At 36.2% G+C, this 17,167-nt stretch overlaps 1 protein-coding gene across 1 annotated transcript in view; it reads left to right on the top strand.

Annotated features, from left to right (window-relative positions):
• LOC140198776 (uncharacterized) overlaps positions 1–17,167 on the top strand; it is a 113,221-nt gene that overhangs the window by 36,424 nt on the left and 59,630 nt on the right. The window contains exons 20-31 of the mRNA XM_072259786.1: positions 1,553–1,576; positions 3,352–3,375; positions 5,142–5,165; positions 6,932–6,955; positions 8,730–8,753; positions 10,520–10,543; positions 12,320–12,343; positions 13,490–13,568; positions 14,075–14,133; positions 14,922–14,945; positions 15,910–15,933; positions 16,722–16,745. Coding sequence (XP_072115887.1) covers positions 1,553–1,576; positions 3,352–3,375; positions 5,142–5,165; positions 6,932–6,955; positions 8,730–8,753; positions 10,520–10,543; positions 12,320–12,343; positions 13,490–13,568; positions 14,075–14,133; positions 14,922–14,945; positions 15,910–15,933; positions 16,722–16,745 — 378 coding nt within the window. The remainder of the gene's footprint in view (positions 1–1,552; positions 1,577–3,351; positions 3,376–5,141; positions 5,166–6,931; positions 6,956–8,729; positions 8,754–10,519; positions 10,544–12,319; positions 12,344–13,489; positions 13,569–14,074; positions 14,134–14,921; positions 14,946–15,909; positions 15,934–16,721; positions 16,746–17,167) is intronic.

The following is a 17,167-nucleotide window of genomic DNA, read 5'->3' as shown; positions in this document are numbered from 1 at the left end:
TATAGGGTAGCTTAAATTAAATTATACAGCAATCTCTTTTACAGTCAATGCCAATGTAAGGACATTAGATTTGTGCGAGAAAGTTTCACTGTGCTGGAGTCATTCTTATAGGTTGGTAGAACACGACAGCACAGAAAAAAGGTCCAAAGGCTGATCAATCCATGCCAATCCATTGATCTGCCTGGGTCCATTGACCTGCACTATGCTATAGCACTCCCATCCATGTACCTATCTAAATTTCACTTCAATGTTGAAATCAGAATCACGTCAACCACCTGTGCTGTCATCTTGTTCCTCACTCTCACTATCTTCTGAGTGAAGATGTTCCTCTTCATGTTTACCTTAAACATTTCAACTTTAACCATGAAACCATCATCACTAGCTCAGCCAGATTTTCAAGCATCCTCTTTGCACTCAGCGATATTAACGGGATTTGAAGGTGATCTATTTCTGAAAATGCTTTCATGAGGATTAAGTACATTAGAATGGGTCAGTTATCTAAGATAACATGAGTATTTGGATATTACTAATAGAAAATAGCTTCAACTAAATTGTACATCAATCTCTTTTACAGTTAATGGCACAAATAACATGACAGGTAGGAGCAATAAATGTTCGTTCTGATTGTAACAATTTCAGTGAAATGGCTATTGGTCATTGGAAATTAAGTGAATTGAACTTGATATTTCAATATATTTTCTCACATCAACTCTAACTTTTAGAAGATACTCTGATATAATTAGAGATAAAATATTTGCTTTCTGACGATATTTCAGAGAAATAGTACTCAACTGAGCTCCCTGCACATTGGAGGGATTATTTTAATCATTTCTGACTTCCATTCCCTCTAGTAGCTGAGCAATATTTTTGACTGAGAGATGAATACTTTAAAATTCTCTCATGTTTCCTGTTCCTCGGTGGAATTTACTTAGGAAACAATGCAGTCCTTGCTAAGTTTTGGATTCCAGGACCACTTCACAAGTACTTCCCAAAACTGGGCAATGTTGCTGTGTAAGATTTACAACAGCAAGCGGATCTGAAGCAAACAATTTATTCAGCTGGATAACAGTAAAAGTTGAACCACAACAGGACTAAATTTGCTCAGAATTTTGAAGAGCCGCTTTGATTTGGAAAAATAGTGAGATGCAAATGAATTGAGCGATAGATGATTGAGTAAGATGTGCCAATCCACGAAGCCATACCTACAGCCTGCAAGGTTTGGCTCATTGAAGAAAAAAAATCAGTTGATTTCCACTGCAGGAAAGTGACTTGAGATAAAATTTCTCTATAGTTAATACAAAATTCATCCCTTTCTTGTAACTTTAATGTGTATGAGGGAGATGAAGGTTAAGTTATTAGAGTGGTTATTTTGGAGAAACTTCTCTGACATCCTCTGGCAATCAGAGAAGATGGAAGCTTGTCACTGGAGAACATTTTACGCATTTCAGCGCCATTAACTGTGAGGTATTCTGCATTTGATACAATCACATCGACGTCTGAAATTCTGCATTCGATAGTTTCATATTAAATTTTATAACTGTCTCTTTTTCAGTGGCCACCTCACCAACACCAACAGGTATGATCTGAACGTTTCCATCCCAGTTTTTCAAGTGAATATAATTGGGATTTCTTTCACCACTTTTCCACTTTCCTTTGAAATATTCACACAAATATATTCAGTTGATATTCTGTTATTGACCATGATTCTCAAGGCATCAATTGATAAGGAGAATGAAAAACTGTTAAGTCCTATGAGCAGAGATTGATAAAAAGATTTGGATAAAGTGAGGTATAGGGTAGCTTAAATTAAATTATACAGCAATCTCTTTTACAGTCAATGCCAATGAAAGGACATGAGATTTGTGCGAGAAAGTTTCACTGTGCTGGAGTCATGCTTATAGGTTCAGAGAACAAGACAGCACAGAAGAAAGGCCCAAAGGCTGATCAATCCATGCCAATCCATCGATCTGCCTGGGTCCATTGACCTGCACTATGCTATAGCACTCCCATCCATGTACCTATCTAAATTTCACTTCAATGTTGAAATCAGAATCACGTCAACCACCTGTGCTGTCATCTTGTTCCTCACTCTCACTACCTTCTGAGTGAAGGTGTTCCTCGTCATGTTTACCTTAAACATTTCAACTTTAACCATGAAACCATCCTCACTAGCTCAGCCAGATTTTCAAGCATCCTCTTTGCACTGAGCGATATTAATGGGATTTGAAGGTGATTTATTTCTGAAAATGCTCTCAATAGGATTAAGTTCATTAGAATGGGTCAGTTATCTAAGATAACATGAGTATTTGGATTATTACTAATAGAAAATAGCTTCAACTAAATTGTACATCAATCTCTTTTACAGATAATGGTACAAATAACATGACAGGTAGGAGCAATAAATTTTTTTTCTGATTGAAACAATTTCAGTGAAATGGCTATTGGGTGTTGGAAATTAATTGAATTCAAACTGATATTTCAATATGTTTTCTCATATCAATTCTTACCTTTGAATGATACTCTCTTATAATTAGAGATAATATATTTGCTTTCTGACAATATTTCAGAGAAATAGTACTCAACTGAGCTCCCTGCACATTGAAGGGATTATTTTAATCAGTTCTGACTTCCATTCCCTCGTGGCTGAGCAATATTTTTGACAGAGAGATGAATACTTTACAAGGCTCTACAATTCTCTGATATTTCCTGGTCCTTGGTGGAATTTACTTAGGAAACAATGAAGTCCTTGCTAAGTTTTGAATTCCAGGACAACTCCACAAGCACTTCTCAAAACTGGGCAATGTTGCTGTTTAAGATTTACAACAGCAAACGGTTCTGAAGCAAACAATTTATTCAGCTAGATAACAGTGAAAGTTTAACCACAACAGGACTAAATTAGCTCAGAATTTTCAAGGATCGCTTTGATTTGGACAAATAGTGAGATGCAAATGATTTGCGCGATAGATCATTTAGAAAGTTGTGCCAATCCGCGAAGCCATCACTACAGCATGCAAGGTTTGGCTCATTGAAGAAAAAGTATCAGATGATTTCCATTGCAGGAAAGCGACCTGAGACAAAGTTTCTTTATGGTTAATACAAAATTCATTGCTTTCTTGTAACTTTACAATGTGTATGAGGGAGATGAAGGTTAAGTTATTAGAGTGGTTATTTTGGAGAAACTTCTCTGACATCCTCTGGCAATCAGAGAAGATGGAAGCTTGTCACTGGAGAACATTTTACGCATTACAGCGCCATTAACTGTGAGGTATTCTGCAGTTGATACAATCACATCGACGTCTGGAATTCAGCATTCGATAGTTTCTTATTAAATTTTATAACTCTCTTTTTCAGTGGCCACCTCACCAACACCAACAGGTATGATCTGAACGTTTCCATCCCAGTCTTTCAAGTGAATATAATTGGAATTTCTTTGACCACTTTACCTTTTCCCTTTGAAATATTCACACAAATATCTTCAGTTGATATTCTGTTAATGACCATGACCCTCAAAGCATCATTTGATAAGGAGAATGAAAAACTGTTAAGTCCTATGAGCAGAGATTGATAAAAAGATTTGGATAAAGTGAGGTATAGGGTAGCTTAAATTAAATTATACAGCAATCTCTTTTACAGTCAATGCCAATGTAAGGACATTAGATTTGTGCGAGAAAGTTTCACTGTGCTGGAGTCATGCTTATAGGTTGGTAGAACACGACAGCACAGAAAAAAGGTCCAAAGGCTGATCAATCCATGCCAATCCATTGATCTGCCTGGGTCCATTGACCTGCACTATGCTATAGCACTCCCATCCATGTACCTATCTAAATTTCACTTCAATGTTGAAATCAGAATCACGTCAACCACCTGTGCTGTCATCTTGTTCCTCACTCTCACTATCTTCTGAGTGAAGATGTTCCTCTTCATGTTTACCTTAAACATTTCAACTTTAACCATGAAACCATCAACACTAGCTCAGCCAGATTTTCAAGCATCCTCTTTGCACTGAGCGATATTAACGGGATTTGAAGGTGATCTATTTCTGAAAATGCTTTCATGAGGATTAAGTACATTAGAATGGGTCAGTTATCTAAGATAACATGAGTATTTGGATATTACTAATAGAAAATAGCTTCAACTAAATTGTACATCAATCTCTTTTACAGTTAATGGCACAAATAACATGACAGGTAGGAGCAATAAATGTTCGTTCTGATTGTAACAATTTCAGTGAAATGGCTATTGGTCATGGGAAATTAAGTGAATTGAACTTGATATTTCAATATATTTTCTCACATCAACTCTAACTTTTAGAAGATACTCTGATATAATTAGAGATAAAATATTTGCTTTCTGACGATATTTCAGAGAAATAGTACTCAACTGAGCTCCCTGCACATTGGAGGGATTATTTTAATCATTTCTGACTTCCATTCCCTCTAGTAGCTGAGCAATATTTTTGACTGAGAGATGAATACTTTAAAATTCTCTCATGTTTCCTGTTCCTCGGTGGAATTTACTTAGGAAACAATGCAGTCCTTGCTAAGTTTTGGATTGCAGGACCACTTCACAAGTACTTCCCAAAACTGGGCAATGTTGCTGTGTAAGATTTACAACAGCAAGCGGTTCTGAAGCAAACAATTTATTCAGCTGGATAACAGTAAAAGTTGAACCACAACAGGACTAAATTTGCTCAGAATTTTGAAGGGCCACTTTGATTTGGAAAAATAGTGAGATGCAAATGAATTGAGCGATAGATGATTGAGTAAGATGTGCCAATCCACGAAGCCATACCTACAGCCTGCAAGGTTTGGCTCATTGATGAAAAAAAATCAGTTGATTTCCACTGCAGGAAAGTGACTTGAGATAAAATTTCTCTATAGTTAATACAAAATTCATCCCTTTCTTGTAACTTTAATGTGTATGAGGGAGATGAAGGTTAAGTTATTAGAGTGGTTATTTTGGAGAAACTTCTCTGACATCCTCTGGCAATCAGAGAAGATGGAAGCTTGTCACTGGAGAACATTTTACGCATTTCAGCACCATTAACTGTGAGGTATTCTGCATTTGATACAATCACATCGACGTCTGAAATTCTGCATTCAATAGTTTCATATTAAATTTTATAACTGTCTCTTTTTCAGTGGCCACCTCACCAACACCAACAGGTATGATCTGAACGTTTCCATCCCAGTTTTTCAAGTGAATATAATTGGGATTTCTTTCACCACTTTTCCACTTTCCTTTGAAATATTCACACAAATATATTCAGTTGATATTCTGTTATTGACCATGATTCTCAAGGCATCAATTGATAAGGAGAATGAAAAACTGTTAAGTCCTATGAGCAGAGATTGATAAAAAGATTTGGATAAAGTGAGGTATAGGGTAGCTTAAATTAAATTATACAGCAATCTCTTTTACAGTCAATGCCAATGAAAGGACATGAGATTTGTGCGAGAAAGTTTCACTGTGCTGGAGTCATGCTTATAGGTTGGTAGAACACGACAGCACAGAATAAAGGTCCAAAGGCTGATCAATCCATGCCAATCCATTGATCTGCCTGGGTCCATTGACCTGCACTATGCTATAGCACTCCCATCCATGTACCTATCTAAATTTCACTTCAATGTTGAAATCAGAATCACGTCAACCACCTGTGCTGTCATCTTGTTCCTCACTCTCACTATCTTCTGAGTGAAGATGTTCCTCTTCATGTTTACCTTAAACATTTCAACTTTAACCATGAAACCATCATCACTAGCTCAGCCAGATTTTCAAGCATCCTCTTTGCACTGAGCGATATTAACGGGATTTGAAGGTGATCTATTTCTGAAAATGCTTTCATGAGGATTAAGTACATTAGAATGGGTCAGTTATCTAAGATAACATGAGTATTTGGATATTACTAATAGAAAATAGCTTCAACTAAATTGTACATCAATCTCTTTTACAGTTAATGGCACAAATAACATGACAGGTAGGAGCAATAAATGTTCGTTCTGATTGTAACAATTTCAGTGAAATGGCTATTGGTCATGGGAAATTAAGTGAATTGAACTTGATATTTCAATATATTTTCTCACATCAACTCTAACTTTTAGAAGATACTCTGATATAATTAGAGATAAAATATTTGCTTTCTGACGATATTTCAGAGAAATAGTACTCAACTGAGCTCCCTGCACATTGGAGGGATTATTTTAATCATTTCTGACTTCCATTCCCTCTAGTAGCTGAGCAATATTTTTGACTGAGAGATGAATACTTTAAAATTCTCTCATGTTTCCTGTTCCTCGGTGGAATTTACTTAGGAAACAATGCAGTCCTTGCTAAGTTTTGGATTGCAGGACCACTTCACAAGTACTTCCCAAAACTGGGCAATGTTGCTGTGTAAGATTTACAACAGCAAGCGGTTCTGAAGCAAACAATTTATTCAGCTGGATAACAGTAAAAGTTGAACCACAACAGGACTAAATTTGCTCAGAATTTTGAAGGGCCACTTTGATTTGGAAAAATAGTGAGATGCAAATGAATTGAGCGATAGATGATTGAGTAAGATGTGCCAATCCACGAAGCCATACCTACAGCCTGCAAGGTTTGGCTCATTGATGAAAAAAAATCAGTTGATTTCCACTGCAGGAAAGTGACTTGAGATAAAATTTCTCTATAGTTAATACAAAATTCATCCCTTTCTTGTAACTTTAATGTGTATGAGGGAGATGAAGGTTAAGTTATTAGAGTGGTTATTTTGGAGAAACTTCTCTGACATCCTCTGGCAATCAGAGAAGATGGAAGCTTGTCACTGGAGAACATTTTACGCATTTCAGCACCATTAACTGTGAGGTATTCTGCATTTGATACAATCACATCGACGTCTGAAATTCTGCATTCAATAGTTTCATATTAAATTTTATAACTGTCTCTTTTTCAGTGGCCACCTCACCAACACCAACAGGTATGATCTGAACGTTTCCATCCCAGTTTTTCAAGTGAATATAATTGGGATTTCTTTCACCACTTTTCCACTTTCCTTTGAAATATTCACACAAATATATTCAGTTGATATTCTGTTATTGACCATGATTCTCAAGGCATCAATTGATAAGGAGAATGAAAAACTGTTAAGTCCTATGAGCAGAGATTGATAAAAAGATTTGGATAAAGTGAGGTATAGGGTAGCTTAAATTAAATTATACAGCAATCTCTTTTACAGTCAATGCCAATGAAAGGACATGAGATTTGTGCGAGAAAGTTTCACTGTGCTGGAGTCATGCTTATAGGTTCAGAGAACAAGACAGCACAGAAGAAAGGCCCAAAGGCTGATCAATCCATGCCAATCCATCGATCTGCCTGGGTCCATTGACCTGCACTATGCTATAGCACTCCCATCCATGTACCTATCTAAATTTCACTTCAATGTTGAAATCAGAATCACGTCAACCACCTGTGCTGTCATCTTGTTCCTCACTCTCACTACCTTCTGAGTGAAGGTGTTCCTCGTCATGTTTACCTTAAACATTTCAACTTTAACCATGAAACCATCCTCACTAGCTCAGCCAGATTTTCAAGCATCCTCTTTGCACTGAGCGATATTAATGGGATTTGAAGGTGATTTATTTCTGAAAATGCTCTCAATAGGATTAAGTTCATTAGAATGGGTCAGTTATCTAAGATAACATGAGTATTTGGATATTACTAATAGAAAATAGCTTCAACTAAATTGTACATCAATCTCTTTTACAGATAATGGTACAAATAACATGACAGGTAGGAGCAATAAATTTTTTTTCTGATTGAAACAATTTCAGTGAAATGGCTATTGGGTGTTGGAAATTAATTGAATTCAAACTGATATTTCAATATGTTTTCTCATATCAATTCTTACCTTTAAAAGATACTCTCTTATAATTAGATATAATATATTTGCTTTCTGACAATATTTCAGAGAAATAGTACTCAACTGAGCTCCCTGCACATTGAAGGGATTATTTTAATCAGTTCTGACTTCCATTCCCTCGTGGCTGAGCAATATTTTTGACAGAGAGATGAATACTTTACAAGGCTCTACAATTCTCTGATATTTCCTGGTCCTTGGTGGAATTTACTTAGGAAACAATGAAGTCCTTGCTAAGTTTTGGATTCCAGGACAACTCCACAAGCACTTCTCAAAACTGGGCAATGTTGCTGTTTAAGATTTACAACAGCAAACGGTTCTGAAGCAAACAATTTATTCAGCTAGATAACAGTGAAAGTTTAACCACAACAGGACTAAATTAGCTCAGAATTTTCAAGGATCGCTTTGATTTGGACAAATAGTGAGATGCAAATGATTTGAGCGATAGATCATTTAGAAAGTTGTGCCAATCCGCGAAGCCATCACTACAGCATGCAAGGTTTGGCTCATTGAAGAAAAAGTATCAGATGATTTCCATTGCAGGAAAGCGACCTGAGATAAAGTTTCTTTATGGTTAATACAAAATTCATTGCTTTCTTGTAACTTTACAATGTGTATGAGGGAGATGAAGGTTAAGTTATTAGAGTGGTTATTTTGGAGAAACTTCTCTGACATCCTCTGGCAATCAGAGAAGATGGAAGCTTGTCACTGGAGAACATTTTACGCATTTCAGCACCATTAACTGTGAGGTATTCTGCAGTTGATACAATCACATCGACGTCTGAAATTCAGCATTCGATAGTTTCTTATTAAATTTTATAACTCTCTTTTTCAGTGGCAACCTCACCAACACCAACAGGTATGATCTGAACGTTTCCATCCCAGTCTTTCAAGTGAATATAATTGGAATTTCTTTGACCACTTTTCCTTTTCCCTTTGAAATATTCACACAAATATCTTCAGTTGATATTCTGTTAATGACCATGACCCTCAAAGCATCAATTGATAAGGAGAATGAAAAACTGTTAAGTCCTATGAGCAGAGATTGATAAAAAGATTTGGATAAAGTGAGGTATAGGGTAGCTTAAATTAAATTATACAGCAATCTCTTTTACAGTCAATGCCAATGTAAGGACATTAGATTTGTGCGAGAAAGTTTCACTGTGCTGGAGTCATGCTTATAGGTTCGTAGAACACGACAGCACAGAAAAAAGGTCCAAAGGCTGATCAATCCATGCCAATCCATTGATCTGTCTGGGTCCATTGACCTGCACTATGCTATAGCACTCCCATCCATGTACCTATCTAAATTTCACTTCAATGTTGAAATCAGAATCACGTCAACCACCTGTGCTGTCATCTTGTTCCTCACTCTCACTATCTTCTGAGTGAAGATGTTCCTCTTCATGTTTACCTTAAACATTTCAACTTTAACCATGAAACCATCATCACTAGCTCAGCCAGATTTACAAGCATCCTCTTTGCACTGAGCGATATTAACGGGATTTGAAGGTGATCTATTTCTGAAAATGCTTTCATGAGGATTAAGTACATTAGAATGGGTCAGTTATCTAAGATAACATGAGTATTTGGATATTACTAATAGAAAATAGCTTCAACTAAATTGTACATCAATCTCTTTTACAGTTAATGGCACAAATAACATGACAGGTAGGAGCAATAAATGTTCGTTCTGATTGTAACAATTTCAGTGAAATGGCTATTGGTCATGGGAAATTAAGTGAATTGAACTTGATATTTCAATATATTTTCTCACATCAACTCTAACTTTTAGAAGATACTCTGATATAATTAGAGATAAAATATTTGCTTTCTGACGATATTTCAGAGAAATAGTACTCAACTGAGCTCCCTGCACATTGGAGGGATTATTTTAATCATTTCTGACTTCCATTCCCTCTAGTAGCTGAGCAATATTTTTGACTGAGAGATGAATACTTTAAAATTCTCTCATGTTTCCTGTTCCTCGGTGGAATTTACTTAGGAAACAATGCAGTCCTTGCTAAGTTTTGGATTCCAGGACCACTTCACAAGTACTTCCCAAAACTGGGCAATGTTGCTGTGTAAGATTTACAACAGCAAGCGGTTCTGAAGCAAACAATTTATTCAGCTGGATAACAGTAAAAGTTGAACCACAACAGGACTAAATTTGCTCAGAATTTTGAAGGGCCGCTTTGATTTGGAAAAATAGTGAGATGCAAATGAATTGAGCGATAGATGATTGAGTAAGATGTGCCAATCCACGAAGCCATACCTACAGCCTGCAAGGTTTGGCTCATTGATGAAAAAAAATCAGTTGATTTCCACTGCAGGAAAGTGACTTGAGATAAAATTTCTCTATAGTTAATACAAAATTCATCCCTTTCTTGTAACTTTAATGTGTATGAGGGAGATGAAGGTTAAGTTATTAGAGTGGTTATTTTGGAGAAACTTCTCTGACATCCTCTGGCAATCAGAGAAGATGGAAGCTTGTCACTGGAGAACATTTTACGCATTTCAGCACCATTAACTGTGAGGTATTCTGCATTTGATACAATCACATCGACGTCTGAAATTCTGCATTCAATAGTTTCATATTAAATTTTATAACTGTCTCTTTTTCAGTGGCCACCTCACCAACACCAACAGGTATGATCTGAACGTTTCCATCCCAGTTTTTCAAGTGAATATAATTGGGATTTCTTTCACCACTTTTCCACTTTCCTTTGAAATATTCACACAAATATATTCAGTTGATATTCTGTTATTGACCATGATTCTCAAGGCATCAATTGATAAGGAGAATGAAAAACTGTTAAGTCCTATGAGCAGAGATTGATAAAAAGATTTGGATAAAGTGAGGTATAGGGTAGCTTAAATTAAATTATACAGCAATCTCTTTTACAGTCAATGCCAATGAAAGGACATGAGATTTGTGCGAGAAAGTTTCACTGTGCTGGAGTCATGCTTATAGGTTCAGAGAACAAGACAGCACAGAAGAAAGGCCCAAAGGCTGATCAATCCATGCCAATCCATCGATCTGCCTGGGTCCATTGACCTGCACTATGCTATAGCACTCCCATCCATGTACCTATCTAAATTTCACTTCAATGTTGAAATCAGAATCACGTCAACCACCTGTGCTGTCATCTTGTTCCTCACTCTCACTACCTTCTGAGTGAAGGTGTTCCTCGTCATGTTTACCTTAAACATTTCAACTTTAACCATGAAACCATCCTCACTAGCTCAGCCAGATTTTCAAGCATCCTCTTTGCACTGAGCGATATTAATGGGATTTGAAGGTGATTTATTTCTGAAAATGCTCTCAATAGGATTAAGTTCATTAGAATGGGTCAGTTATCTAAGATAACATGAGTATTTGGATATTACTAATAGAAAATAGCTTCAACTAAATTGTACATCAATCTCTTTTACAGATAATGGTACAAATAACATGACAGGTAGGAGCAATAAATTTTTTTTCTGATTGAAACAATTTCAGTGAAATGGCTATTGGGTGTTGGAAATTAATTGAATTCAAACTGATATTTCAATATGTTTTCTCATATCAATTCTTACCTTTAAAAGATACTCTCTTATAATTAGAGATAATATATTTGCTTTCTGACAATATTTCAGAGAAATAGTACTCAACTGAGCTCCCTGCACATTGAAGGGATTATTTTAATCAGTTCTGACTTCCATTCCCTCGTGACTGAGCAATATTTTTGACAGAGAGATGAATACTTTACAAGGCTCTACAATTCTCTGATATTTCCTGGTCCTTGGTGGAATTTACTTAGGAAACAATGAAGTCCTTGCTAAGTTTTGGATTCCAGGACAACTCCACAAGCACTTCTCAAAACTGGGCAATGTTGCTGTTTAAGATTTACAACAGCAAACGGTTCTGAAGCAAACAATTTATTCAGCTAGATAACAGTGAAAGTTTAACCACAACAGGACTAAATTAGCTCAGAATTTTCAAGGATCGCTTTGATTTGGACAAATAGTGAGATGCAAATGATTTGAGCGATAGATCATTTAGAAAGTTGTGCCAATCCGCGAAGCCATCACTACAGCATGCAAGGTTTGGCTCATTGAAGAAAAAGTATCAGATGATTTCCATTGCAGGAAAGCGACCTGAGATAAAGTTTCTTTATGGTTAATACAAAATTCATTGCTTTCTTGTAACTTTACAATGTGTATGAGGGAGATGAAGGTTAAGTTATTAGAGTGGTTATTTTGGAGAAACTTCTCTGACATCCTCTGGCAATCAGAGAAGATGGAAGCTTGTCACTGGAGAACATTTTATGCATTTCAGCACCATTAACTGTGAGGTATTCTGCATTTGATACAATCACATCGACGTCTGAAATTCAGCATTCGATAGTTTCATATTAAATTTTATAACTCTCTCTATTTCAGTGGCCACCTCACCAACACCAACAGGTATGATCTGAACGTTTCCATCCCAGTCTTTCAAGTGAATATAATTGGAATTTCTTTGACCACTTTTCCTTTTCCCTTTGAAATATTCACACAAATATCTTCAGTTGATATTCTGTTAATGACCATGACCCTCAAAGCATCAATTGATAAGGAGAATGAAAAACTGTTAAGTCCTATGAGCAGAGATTGATAAAAAGATTTGGATAAAGTGAGGTATAGGGTAGCTTAAATTAAATTATACAGCAATCTCTTTTACAGTCAATGCCAATGTAAGGACATTAGATTTGTGCGAGAAAGTTTCACTGTGCTGGAGTCATGCTTATAGGTTCGTAGAACACGACAGCACAGAAAAAAGGTCCAAAGGCTGATCAATCCATGCCAATCCATTGATCTGTCTGGGTCCATTGACCTGCACTATGCTATAGCACTCCCATCCATGTACCTATCTAAATTTCGCTTCAATGTTGAAATCAGAATCACGTCAACCACCTGTGCTGTCATCTTGTTCCTCACTCTCACTATCTTCTGAGTGAAGATGTTCCTCTTCATGTTTACCTTAAACATTTCAACTTTAACCATGAAACCATCATCACTAGCTCAGCCAGATTTACAAGCATCCTCTTTGCACTGAGCGATATTAACGGGATTTGAAGGTGATCTATTTCTGAAAATGCTTTCATGAGGATTAAGTACATTAGAATGGGTCAGTTATCTAAGATAACATGAGTATTTGGATATTACTAATAGAAAATAGCTTCAACTAAATTGTACATCAATCTCTTTTACAGTTAATGGCACAAATAACATGACAGGTAGGAGCAATAAATGTTCGTTCTGATTGTAACAATTTCAGTGAAATGGCTATTGGTCATGGGAAATTAAGTGAATTGAACTTGATATTTCAATATATTTTCTCACATCAACTCTAACTTTTAGAAGATACTCTGATATAATTAGAGATAAAATATTTGCTTTCTGACGATATTTCAGAGAAATAGTACTCAACTGAGCTCCCTGCACATTGGAGGGATTATTTTAATCATTTCTGACTTCCATTCCCTCTAGTAGCTGAGCAATATTTTTGACTGAGAGATGAATACTTTAAAATTCTCTCATGTTTCCTGTTCCTCGGTGGAATTTACTTAGGAAACAATGCAGTCCTTGCTAAGTTTTGGATTCCAGGACCACTTCACAAGTACTTCCCAAAACTGGGCAATGTTGCTGTGTAAGATTTACAACAGCAAGCGGTTCTGAAGCAAACAATTTATTCAGCTGGATAACAGTAAAAGTTGAACCACAACAGGACTAAATTTGCTCAGAATTTTGAAGGGCCGCTTTGATTTGGAAAAATAGTGAGATGCAAATGAATTGAGCGATAGATGATTGAGTAAGATGTGCCAATCCACGAAGCCATACCTACAGCCTGCAAGGTTTGGCTCATTGATGAAAAAAAATCAGTTGATTTCCACTGCAGGAAAGTGACTTGAGATAAAATTTCTCTATAGTTAATACAAAATTCATCCCTTTCTTGTAACTTTAATGTGTATGAGGGAGATGAAGGTTAAGTTATTAGAGTGGTTATTTTGGAGAAACTTCTCTGACATCCTCTGGCAATCAGAGAAGATGGAAGCTTGTCACTGGAGAACATTTTACGCATTTCAGCACCATTAACTGTGAGGTATTCTGCATTTGATACAATCACATCGACGTCTGAAATTCTGCATTCAATAGTTTCATATTAAATTTTATAACTGTCTCTTTTTCAGTGGCCACCTCACCAACACCAACAGGTATGATCTGAACGTTTCCATCCCAGTTTTTCAAGTGAATATAATTGGGATTTCTTTCACCACTTTTCCACTTTCCTTTGAAATATTCACACAAATATATTCAGTTGATATTCTGTTATTGACCATGATTCTCAAGGCATCAATTGATAAGGAGAATGAAAAACTGTTAAGTCCTATGAGCAGAGATTGATAAAAAGATTTGGATAAAGTGAGGTATAGGGTAGCTTAAATTAAATTATACAGCAATCTCTTTTACAGTCAATGCCAATGAAAGGACATGAGATTTGTGCGAGAAAGTTTCACTGTGCTGGAGTCATGCTTATAGGTTCAGAGAACAAGACAGCACAGAAGAAAGGCCCAAAGGCTGATCAATCCATGCCAATCCATCGATCTGCCTGGGTCCATTGACCTGCACTATGCTATAGCACTCCCATCCATGTACCTATCTAAATTTCACTTCAATGTTGAAATCAGAATCACGTCAACCACCTGTGCTGTCATCTTGTTCCTCACTCTCACTACCTTCTGAGTGAAGGTGTTCCTCGTCATGTTTACCTTAAACATTTCAACTTTAACCATGAAACCATCCTCACTAGCTCAGCCAGATTTTCAAGCATCCTCTTTGCACTGAGCGATATTAATGGGATTTGAAGGTGATTTATTTCTGAAAATGCTCTCAATAGGATTAAGTTCATTAGAATGGGTCAGTTATCTAAGATAACATGAGTATTTGGATATTACTAATAGAAAATAGCTTCAACTAAATTGTACATCAATCTCTTTTACAGATAATGGTACAAATAACATGACAGGTAGGAGCAATAAATTTTTTTTCTGATTGAAACAATTTCAGTGAAATGGCTATTGGGTGTTGGAAATTAATTGAATTCAAACTGATATTTCAATATGTTTTCTCATATCAATTCTTACCTTTAAAAGATACTCTCTTATAATTAGAGATAATATATTTGCTTTCTGACAATATTTCAGAGAAATAGTACTCAACTGAGCTCCCTGCACATTGAAGGGATTATTTTAATCAGTTCTGACTTCCATTCCCTCGTGACTGAGCAATATTTTTGACAGAGAGATGAATACTTTACAAGGCTCTACAATTCTCTGATATTTCCTGGTCCTTGGTGGAATTTACTTAGGAAACAATGAAGTCCTTGCTAAGTTTTGGATTCCAGGACAACTACACAAGCACTTCTCAAAACTGGGCAATGTTGCTGTTTAAGATTTACAACAGCAAACGGTTCTGAAGCAAACAATTTATTCAGCTAGATAACAGTGAAAGTTTAACCACAACAGGACTAAATTAGCTCAGAATTTTCAAGGATCGCTTTGATTTGGACAAATAGTGAGATGCAAATGATTTGAGCGATAGATCATTTAGAAAGTTGTGCCAATCCGCGAAGCCATCACTACAGCATGCAAGGTTTGGCTCATTGAAGAAAAAGTATCAGATGATTTCCATTGCAGGAAAGCGACCTGAGATAAAGTTTCTTTATGGTTAATACAAAATTCATTGCTTTCTTGTAACTTTACAATGTGTATGAGGGAGATGAAGGTTAAGTTATTAGAGTGGTTATTTTGGAGAAACTTCTCTGACATCCTCTGGCAATCAGAGAAGATGGAAGCTTGTCACTGGAGAACATTTTATGCATTTCAGCACCATTAACTGTGAGGTATTCTGCATTTGATACAATCACATCGACGTCTGAAATTCAGCATTCGATAGTTTCATATTAAATTTTATAACTCTCTCTATTTCAGTGGCCACCTCACCAACACCAACAGGTATGATCTGAACGTTTCCATCCCAGTCTTTCAAGTGAATATAATTGGGATTTCTTTGACCACTTTTCCTTTTCCCTCTGAAATATTCACACAAATATCTTCAGTTGATATTCTGTTAATGACCATGACTCTCGAAGCATCAATTGATAAGGAGAATGAAAAACTGTTAAGTCCTATGAGCAGAGATTGATAAAAAGATTTGGATAATGTGAGGTATAGGATAGCTTTAATTAAATTATACAGCGATCTCTTTTACAGTCAATACCAATGAAAGGACATCACATTGGAGCAAGAAAGTTTCACTGTGCTGGAGTCATGCTTATAGGTTCATAGAACATGAGAGAACAGAAAAAAGGCCCAAAGGCTGATCAATCCATGCCAATCCATCGATCTGCCTAGGTGCATTGACCCGCAGTATGCTATAGCACTCCCATCCATGTACCTATCTAAATTTCACTTCAATGTTGAAATCAGAATCACGTCAACCACCTGTGCTGTCATCTTGTTCCTCACTCTCACTATCTTCTGAGTGAAAATGTTCCTCTTCATGTTTACCTTAAACATTTCAACTTTAACCATGAAACCATCATCACTAGCTCAGCCAGATTTTCAAGCATCCTCTTTGCACTGAGCGATATTAACGGGATTTGAAGGTGATCTATTTCTGAAAATGCTTTCATGAGGATTAAGTACATTAGAATGGGTCAGTTATCTAAGATAACATGAGTATTTGGATATTACTAATAGAAAATAGCTTCAACTAAATTGTACATCAATCTCTTTTACAGTTAATGGCACAAATAACATGACAGGTAGGAGCAATAAATGTTCGTTCTGATTGTAACAATTTCAGTGAAATGGCTATTGGTCATGGGAAATTAAGTGAATTGAACTTGATATTTCAATATATTTTCTCACATCAACTCTAACTTTTAGAAGATACTCTGATATAATTAGAGATAAAATATTTGCTTTCTGACGATATTTCAGAGAAATAGTACTCAACTGAGCTCCCTGCACATTGGAGGGATTATTTTAATCATTTCTGACTTCCATTCCCTCTAGTAGCTGAGCAATATTTTTGACTGAGAGATGAATACTTTAAAATTCTCTCATGTTTCCTGTTCCTCGGTGGAATTTACTTAGGAAACAATGCAGTCCTTGCTAAGTTTTGGATTCCAGGACCACTTCACAAGTACTTCCCAAAACTGGGCAATGTTGCTGTGTAAGATTT

This window comes from Mobula birostris, chromosome 6, assembly GCF_030028105.1.
Source record: "Mobula birostris isolate sMobBir1 chromosome 6, sMobBir1.hap1, whole genome shotgun sequence".
Lineage (NCBI taxonomy): Eukaryota > Metazoa > Chordata > Chondrichthyes > Myliobatiformes > Myliobatidae > Mobula > Mobula birostris.
This window is presented reverse-complemented; position numbering and strand designations above follow the sequence as displayed.